This window comes from Bombina bombina, chromosome 6, assembly GCF_027579735.1.
Source record: "Bombina bombina isolate aBomBom1 chromosome 6, aBomBom1.pri, whole genome shotgun sequence".
Lineage (NCBI taxonomy): Eukaryota > Metazoa > Chordata > Amphibia > Anura > Bombinatoridae > Bombina > Bombina bombina.
In genome coordinates this window covers 740429836-740440136 of record NC_069504.1, presented here as the reverse complement: position 1 = coordinate 740440136, position 10301 = coordinate 740429836, and the positions used below count along the sequence as shown (strand labels likewise).

Genomic DNA, 10301 nt, shown 5'->3' with positions numbered 1-10301 from the left:
TTTATATATATATATATATGTAATTGGAAGCGGTGTACCAGCTCAACCCAATCAAATAATATATAGATTAGCCCTAGATATGTAAATTAATATATCTTGGGGTGCACAGGGGCATAGAACAAATTGATATACTATAATATATAGAAAAAACTAAAGGGGGGACAGAGAAAAAAAAAGAAAGAAAAAAGTATGCCCTATACCAGCACTAATCATGGAAAAAATTGGGATAAAGTCATCAAAGCTGGGTGTGAGAGCTACCGGTCTAGGGGATATATAAGCCCCTCTCCTATAAACATAAACCTGCTAGTCATAGATGTACAAAAAAGATATTCAATTTATTAGTCAAAAATACATATAGATATACGAACGAGTAAAAGAGTGCCTAAATTTAATAAAGTACCTATCTACCAATGGCCATTGGGGAGAAGCCTGTATCCATGGATAGAGCTCAAATAATAGTTACTCAAAACATCGTAATTGAGCCTAATAAAATTCATATAGTGATACTAGAATTTAGGATTGTGGCCCATAGAGTCCATGCAGGATAAATACCACACGAGTCTCCAAGACATGCAGTAGGGCCATACATTTAAAGCAGTCATATATGGAGAAATGTTAGTAGAGGACAGCAGTTTGTGCAAAAATATGCCATGCAATGCAGGTAAGGAAGCAAAGAAGCAATATAGCAGTCAAGCAGTTCAAATAGTGGAGACACAACTGTAAGATATTCCAAGCAATTTTTGGCTCTTAGAAATTGCTGGGTATACTTGCTGCAGGGTACTACCTACTGAGGGATTTACCCTCGCTTAAGGTACCCTTTGTTGAAGGCAAGTAACGTGGATAGATCTCCCCCGTCTTCGTCAATATATGACATCCATATGTGCTGATGTGTGTCAGTCCAGACTCAAAGTGCTGAATTGTTGTTTTCTCCATATGCTGCAGTCAGATGCTGAAACTCCAAAGCGTATGCTGTAACGTTGCTGCTATTCCTAGTCGCTCAATGGAGAAATAGATGTAAATAGACTCCCCAACGGTCAGAGAAGTCCAGGACCCTCAGCTGGCCTAGCCGAGGTCAGTAGTGCAAAAATACGCTACACGTGTTTCGCCGCCAGGGATACTCTGTGCGGCTTCTTCAAAGCGTGCCTTTACTGCTGTCCTCTACTAACATTTTTTTATATATGACTGCTTTAAAGGACCAGTCAACACAGTAGATTTGCATAATCAACAAATGCAAGATAACAAGACAATGCAATAGCACTTAGTCTGAACTTCAAATGAGTAGTAGATTTTTCTTTCTGACAATTTTAAAAGTTATGTGTCTTTCCACTCCCCCTGTACCATGTGACAGCCATCAGCCAATCACAAATGCATACACGTACCATGTGACAGCCATCAGCCATTCACAAATGCATACACACTTATTCATGCACATTCTCAGTAGGAGCTGGTGACTCAAAAAGTTAAATATATAAATGAGTGTGTGTGTAATGTCCCTACAAACAGTAAATTATCCAGGTGTTTACAGATTTTGAATCAAAATTGTCTTTTTAAATGAAATTCTCATTTTCCTATATGGGCTATAAATGATTATATTTCATATTGTATTAATATTCTATTTTAATATGCATGCAATAATATATTCTAATATTACAGGCATTCTCAAGTCTTACTAGAATGAACCATGGATTAAAATAAAGACTTGGAAATATTTTTAAAACAAACTTCAATGTACTTGCACTGAGATTAGTGGTGATCATTGGCAATATACTACCTACCTGGCAGGTTGTTATAACAATGTAATTGATACCCAATGGATAAATAACTGACACCAGACCTTAGATAAATGATATTTGCACAGAAATTGGTTTATGAAGTTATATGTAGTATAAACAAACACATTTTAGTGATGTAGATTTTTATTATAAAACATTCTTTATGTAAACAGAAAATTCAGCCCAAATATACAGAGGCAATTTTATATAGTCTCCTCCCCCAAGCAGCATCCATTGAACATATGAAAGATACACAGACTGTGACAGGTAACAGTATGTGAAAGTATGCAACTCAGGTACACACAATCTGTTAGCTATACAGATGTATATACAGCTCTATTCATACTGACAAATATTAATGCAGGCATACAACATATGTATCCACATGTCCATACAAATATAGATATCCACACATTTAAACAAACATATTCTGTGGCGGTCACACCGATACACAAATAGCAATGGAGACACAGTCAGAGGCATATTACCAGAACATAATGATTGTGCTAGATCACCTGAAAGTGATGCAGTATAACTGTAAATAGAGGACAACAATATATTACATGAACAACTCTATGTGCAAAATTAAGATATTTTACCTCAAAATGTCTTCATCTAACAAGAGAACATTTTCTGTGAACAGTTATCCTTCAGCTACTGTCCAGATTGAAAGTTGAAGAAAAAACAAACAAAAGCCAATCTGAATCAGCAGTGCTGAGGTCATGCTTTGCTTTATATAACATGTTAGAATGCACACTCCCTTGCAAGTCCCAGAACAAGCATCCTTATTGGCTGCTTAAAGTCCCTTTACAATGGGATGTGGCTACTGAAGAAATTTTGAGGTAAAATATCTTCCTTTTTTACATAGAGATATTCAGGTGATATATTCTAGTCAGCTTTTTACAGCTATGCTGCAGCACTTTCAAGTGCTTCAACATTTGGGTATTATGTCCCTTTAAAAGTGTGCATATCCAAGGACAAATGGATATTTACTCTACTCAACCATCCTGAACGGTTAATAGAAACTGCATGCCTATATATATATATATATATATATATATATATATATATATATAATTATTTTTTTTATATACACATACACACACACAAACAGGTAAAAAAGAAAATCCTTTAGCCAAACTACTTGGGACATTAAGCCTTTGTATTTCAAAATAGTTTGGATTTTGGAATATTTGCATCTGTAAAATGATACAGCTTGGAGAGGTGTTGGCACCAAGGGCAAGATTTATCAAATTGCGAGCGGGCAGGATTCACATGTTGTGATCCTGTCTGCATCTTATTGCACATTGTGGGGCGAATGTGTTCCCCATATTTATCATGAGGGAACACTCGGGCAATACCGGCCCCCTATCCTCATGCAACCAATTAAGTGAGAGTAGAGCTTGTCAAAATCACACTGATCTAATGAATCCAGGGTGATTTTTATCCGCCAACACAAGTTTGGCTGAGAGGGTTTATGAAGCCGAGGTTTAAACCGCTGCTTCAAAAAATATAAATTTGCAGGCTCAAATGAGCGAGCCTGCAACCGATTGAGGCATTTGCCTTGTAATAAATCTTGCCCCAAGTGTAAACAATCACCAAAAGGTATATTTATATAATATTCAATAGTTTTGCATACATAGTACCATCGGAAAGATAGTACAGTACTGTAATTAGAGAGGTAAAAGTTGTTGTTTTAAATAAATATAGACTACCATTCGCATTTTAGAACACAAAAACCAAACCATAGATCAAGGCAGAGAAGATTCTGACTTTCTGGGAAAATGGTAATTTATTATATATTTTTTTTTATTTAAATAATAATGAAAAAGTCTAGACTTCAGAATAATTCTGGATTTGAGCATTTTTTGGGTATGTATATATGTACGTGTGTGTGTGTGTGTATATATATATATATATATATATATATATTTTAAACAAATTTCACCTTTAATTACTTTTTTTAACTTAATTTGTACAGCGCCCATTACTTCCTGTCACAGCCCTCAAGGATGCTGTGGTCTCTTCAGTAAGGCAAAGGCATAGTTTTTTTTTCTTTTTAAGTGTTGCTATGAGATATTATAAACTAGCTCCAGTCAGTTTATTGCCCACCTTTCCTACAAAAAATAGGTTTTGCAATGTCTGCTTGCTTATCTAGCTGAAGGCAGGGGCTACACTGATAATTTCTAAGTGCTAATTTTACAAGAAAATTAAGTTATTTGCTTTTTTTAACACAATATGTTTACTTTTAATGTTTACTTTGATTTTATATATATATATATATATATATATATATTATTTCTTTATTTTTAAATAAAGAAGCACTGTATTATATCCAGTTAAGTATTTGTATACATTTTTACTGCAACACCATCTCTAATGATTATATGTATGTCACACACACATTCAAATTTCCATTTCTCTCTCTCTCTCTATATATATATCCAGTATATACAGGTTTATTTAATTCCGTCACGGTCATCCACACACATATTTTACAGTTCAATCATACAGTGCATTGTAACAATCCAATCACACGCATGCAGTGTATATATCAGGGTTGTCCTAAGTAATGCCCAGAGTCAACAATTCAGTCTGTCAGTGCTTTTTATGTGGGTCCCCACTTGCTCAGACTGTATATTTCTGCCTGAAACATGAATACCTTTGGCAGTATTGCCCCTTTGGCTGTGAGCCTATCCACACTGTGATCTCATCACTCTTTTACTCCCTTTAGTTTGCAACACCAGAACTCGATTTTGTATGAGAAAAGCTTGTTTGTTCCAAGGGAGGCCGAAACGTACATCTGGGGTTTGTTGTTTTCTCTTGTTCAGAGAAGAATTGCGCTGGACTGTCATTGCGCAGGGTCAGACTGATATGCTACAGGATATTTTTTTCTCTGTGAAAGGCATAATGTGCTAAAAAAAAGACTGCACCCTGAGTGGCACTAGCCTTGTGGACAAGCACAGAAGTTTTTCTAGCTTTTGTTCTGTCTCAGTTGAGTGTGTCTCTATTTTCTTGTTCCTGTCTTCTCAGATGTAATCCTAAGTATATGTTTCTGTTGCTGTGCGCATACATAATCTGACACTTATACAAGTATAGCAATGCCGTATAACGCGCTATAGATTTCTAATTCGAATAATAATATTTCTAAAATTTGTTCATAGCTATTTGACTGAAGAAAATATCCATTCAAAATTCTATTTAAAAAAATAGATAAAATTTGGACATCCCTGGTATATATTCATTAAACCCCCTACAATAATACATACTCCCACTCAAAGTTAGTTATGTCCATACATTTGTGTAACTGCAGAGCCATAGGTATATAAATCTGTTTTAAGAACTTACATCAAATACAATTGGGTCACAATTAATAAAAATGGATTTAAATATAATAATAAAAAAATTATAATCAAAATTATAATAAGAGAAAATCATTTAGAATAATTAGGGTTTGGAAATTAAATTTACACCAACTCAAACGGTTTTTAACTGGTGAACACAGTGATCTTTTGGGGATAAAAGAGCAGAAGGTTAAGCTTTAACCCACAGTAGAGGAGGGAGTTTGGGATGCAGTAGATCCTGTGTTGGAGCTGCTCCAGAACAGCCATCGTCTCTTGGGCTGCCTCTTTTGATGGAGTGCATTCTCTTTCTCTCGCTCTCTTTGCGCTCTCTGGAAGTGATCCTCTTCTTTCAGGTACCACACTGGAGGCCAGCGTTGAGCCTCTAAGGTCTGCTGATTCTCTGCAGGCGGAAGTAACAAGGTGAGAAAGACTAAAGATGCGTGACCTTCCACAATATTCCTACCGAAATCATGCTGGCTGTATTAAAGGGATACTAAACCCACATTTTTTCTTTTATGATAGATAGAGCATGCAATTTTATGCAACTTTCTAATTTACACCTATTAATATTTTTCTTCTTTCTCTTGGTATCTTTATTTGAAAAAGCAGGTATGAAAGCTTAGGAGCCGGCCCATTTTTGGTTCAGCACCCTGAATAGCTCTTGCTGATTTTTTGCTACATTTAGCCACCAATCAGCAAGCGCTGCCCAGGTGCCAAACTTAAAATGGGCCGGCTCCTAAGCTTTCATTCTTGCTTTTTCAAATAAAGATGATTATTTGATTGAACAAGGCTAGGGAGTCCCCTCAGCTTTTTTTATTTTTAAACAGAAACCTGAAACTAAAGCAGTAAAAGGGACAAATATCCAGCAAAAAATGCAGTTGGGAGCCCTGTCACAATAAAAAAGTGTTGGTTATAAAAATCTACTATATATAAATTCTATATGTAGGTTATAGTGTGTACAATGATGACAGAAAAGGGTCATTTGCCCAATTTTTTTGGAATATGAAAATCTGCTTTCAAACTGTTTAGAAACGTTTTATAATTTTATCATATACTGTACCTATTAATGTAAATGGAAAATATTTTGTATACAGCAGGTGGTGTGGTATTCATCTTGGTTATTTATAGGGACAATAAAACAAAATATTTTCTTTTGTATTCAGATACAGCATATGATTTTAAACAACTTTCTAATTTACTTCTATTATCACTTTTGCTTCATTCTCTTAATATCCTTTATTGAATGAACAGCAACACATATCTGGGATCTAGCTGAACACATTGGTAAACCAATTACAAGAGGCATATATTTGCAGCAACCAATCGGCAGCAAGCTCCCAGCTCATGAGCCTAACTAGGTATCCATTTCAGCAAAGGATACCAAGAGAACAAAGCAAATTAGATAATAGAAGTCAATTGGAAAGATGCTTAAAATTGTATGTTGTATCTGAATCATGAAATAAAATGGTTGGTGTTTCATGTCCCTTTAATGGTGGTAGTGGGAAACAGGTGTGGTGTACCAGAATGGCCCCAGACTATTATAATAGATGCCACTGACCTGCAGACACAGCACGTATATCTCGAGGAAATTTCCTGCACACTCTGTTGTAGTTGGTTGATATGTGATGCATACACCATGCAGCCAGCTGTTGAGCCCCATGAAACTGAAAAAGATACAAAGTTACCTTATTACACCCCATATGCCGGACCTCACTACCTCTGTAGTGTGCCATGTTAACAGTCCACGTATTTAAAACAATTTCTGTAATATCACAGCTTGATAAGATTAAACAAATATAACTTATTACGTCTTTGCAAGCAATATAGGCTTACAAAATGTGATGATAGGGATGTTAAAGGGACAGTATACTGTAAAATAGTTTTTCCCTTAATGTGTTTACAATTGCTTTTTTACCAACTGCAGAGTAAAAAATGTATGAAAATTAGCTTTTTAAGGTTTATTTCTGTATATAAAATCTCTGATTTTGTGTTTTGAAGCCACAACCTAATAAAATGGGTTGAGCTTGTAGGTATAATCAGATCTCATTACTGTATCACATTGTGCAAATATACCTGCTTCTTTATCTTATATCTGTCCTTAAAACAATCACCAGTACTTTGAGAGAACAATGGCAAATCAACATTTTATTACCTTATCTCTGCTATATCGCACTGGGAGTGTAATTTCTTCTGCTGGCTGTGTTTACAAAGCTTATCTATAGCTGGTACGCGCGGCCACAAACTTTCAGAATAGGTGGGGATACCACATGCTAAATTAACAATTTCAAATGCCAATATAAGGGTAAAGGAGCTACTTGTAAACAATTTAATACACTCCAGCAGGTAAAGTGGATCATTGGGAACAAATTAAAGGGGAGAAAAATTTTGAGTAAACTGTCCCTTTAAAGTCATTTTTCCTTGTTGTATCTAATAGTGCATGATTTAAAAACACGTTAAAGTCACCAACCTAAAGAATATGAATCACCTGCGTACTAGATGACTTGCAGGATGCTCTGGGCTACCAAAGAGTTAATAGTTTCACTATATATGGCAGCACTATAATTTAGTAGGCGACCTCTCTATGGTCACATGCTTAGTTGTTTATCATGGGAACAGTAATATGCATAGAAAACAATAGGCATGATGTAAACTCTCTCTCACTTTCACAAATAATTTTCCCTTCTTTGGTTGTAAGATTTTTTAGAGAAGGTTTAAAGAGATTCTTGATCTTAAAAAATTATCTTAAAAAAATGCTTAAAGGAACAGTTACTTTAAAGGGACATAAACCCTAAATTTTTCTTCCATGATTCAGACAGAGCATACTATTTTATACAACTTTCCAATTTATTTTTATTATCTAATTCATTTTTTCTCTCTGTATCTCTTGTTGAAGAAACAGCAATGCACATGGGAGAGAGCCAATAGCATGAGGCTTATATAATTGCAGCCACCAATCAGCAGCTCATGAGCCTACCTAGATATGCTTTTGCAACTAAGGATACCAAGAGAACAAATAAATTAGATGATAGAAGTAAATTGGAAAGCTCAGAAAATATTTGTTTTGGGTTTCATGGCACTTTAAAATTGGTTTGGTCTTAATGTGTTTCTATTGACTTGCTAGACCAGCTATATGGTTTATGAGAAATGGAAGGTTTATTTTTGTATATGAAATAGCTTCTTTTTTGGGGGGTTGTTTCTTGAACCGATAACCCATTACAATGGGCTAAGCTTGCAGGGAAATTAGACCTCCTTATAACTTTGTATACAAACAAGTGCTTCCTTATTGTCTGTATACCAAAGCCTAATATGCAGAGAGAGAGCAGTTGCTATCTCTCCTGCCCCCCCCCCTCACTGGAGTTACAATTTCTTCTGCTGGCTGTGTTTACATAGCCTTTCTATAGCGATTTGAAATGTTCAGTATAGGTGAGGATTACAGCAGGCAAAATCAGTTATTGCAAATCACAAACACAAAATAATGGTAAAGGAGGTATTTGTAAACAATTTAAAAATGTTGGGTACAGGTAAAATAGATTATTGTGAACACATTAAAGAAGAGAACATTTTACAGTACACTGTCTTTTTAACCCTTCTGAGCACTAAAAGCACTGATCCTATAGCACAGAGATAGTCAATTTGAGTTGAAAATGTAGACATTAAAAATATATTATTTGGGTTTTTAATATAAATGTAAGGCCTCTAAAATATTGATCTGTGGCGCCCAGCTGTTAGTAAGTTGGCCATCACTTCTATAACACAAATAATTTCAATACAAATTATATTTCCCCTTTAGTTCTTGAATCTGTGTGCTCTTATATTTTTGTCATCATCATTTATTTGTAACGGATCAACAAATTCTGTAGTGCTAGGTGCATGAAAAGAGGTACACAATGGCACTGATTTATGGTAAATTATACAGATCCCTAAAACAAATAAATAAGAGGAGCGACCCAATTCCAAAGAATTTACAATCTACAGGAATGATATAGACGTCTAGTGATGCTGTTATTGCAATGACTGAGATATAATACTAACCTGTGCAGCTTCCAGTAACATGAGAGCATCTCCATCAATGTCTTTATCATTCAAGGATGCATTCTGCATGACTGACACCGTGTGCTGCTCTGTGACAAAGCAACAAGACAAAGATAAGTTATACGCACCGGTCACGATTTACATTTAAATAAAAAACTAATATAGCAGCATTACAGGTATATTTCATAGTAATGCAGATTGGCTGAAATTTACCTCCTACCAATGCTGATTGGCTGATTGGTACTTCCTGCCATTGTTGGTCTAAATGCTGCCCTTTAGATCACAGAAGTACAATGTCCCATTAAATAAATGTATATGAATTATTTTATAGGATAATGGTGTGCCATTAGTTGTATAATGTCACATTAACTTACAAATTAGTATCCAATGCTATAGTATGCAATTGATAATTACTACCATAAAAAAGAGACTTCAAAAACTTGTACTGACATAACACACATATAAAAAGATAAAGTAGATCAAAAGGTTAGGAAAATGATTGTTTTTTTATTATTGAATTGAAATAATAATGTAGAACAACCAAACATTTCACTTATAAGCACAAAACAGTGTTACGTATTTGTATAAAGAATTGGAACAAGGAATGCTTTACCTGTTAGTGCCACTAGGTGTGGAAGGCAAAGCCGGTTTGCCAGTATGATGAGGTCTAATGGTTCTAGGTCTGGTCCTGCACTAAACTGTCCAGTATACAAATACTCTAGTACAGCACGCATACTGCTTCTAGAGGTGTATGGAACAACCACCTGTGGGGAACATAGATGAATATCAGCTAATAAACACAATTTTTACTTCACCTTTGCCTCTCTCTCATATCTCTACTCAAGCTCGTGCTATTCCACTGAACTAACTTATAATTATACGCACTCATAATTTTTATTGCCCAATTTCCTCAAATTAAACTGGACAACTCTGTTCTTTTCAAGTTTTTTACCTCAGTAGTGCTGCTCTCCAGAAAGGGGCCTCCAAACATTGCTGCCATCCAATCACAGCCTGATATTAGAAGTGGTTTGTGTGCTTTTATATTGCCATCATCAAGCACAAACGTAACATCTAATGAAAAAGGGAAGAGAAAAAAGTGGTAGTAGTGCAGGGGCGATAAAACAGTCTATGTATTTCATAACACAAGTCTATG

At 35.3% G+C, this 10301-nt stretch overlaps 1 protein-coding gene across 1 annotated transcript in view; it reads right to left on the bottom strand.

Moving 5' to 3' along the window:
- Positions 1-1840: 1840 nt before the first annotated feature.
- The window catches only part of RHOBTB2 (Rho related BTB domain containing 2), a 183700-nt gene continuing 175239 nt past the window's right edge, over positions 1841-10301 (bottom strand). Inside the window, exons 8-12 of the mRNA XM_053717979.1 lie at positions 10101-10219; positions 9762-9912; positions 9149-9237; positions 6675-6780; positions 1841-5516 (exon numbers count right to left, since the gene is read on the bottom strand). Of these exons, the coding sequence (XP_053573954.1) occupies positions 5314-5516; positions 6675-6780; positions 9149-9237; positions 9762-9912; positions 10101-10219 (668 nt within the window). The 3' untranslated portion in view covers positions 1841-5313. The remainder of the gene's footprint in view (positions 5517-6674; positions 6781-9148; positions 9238-9761; positions 9913-10100; positions 10220-10301) is intronic.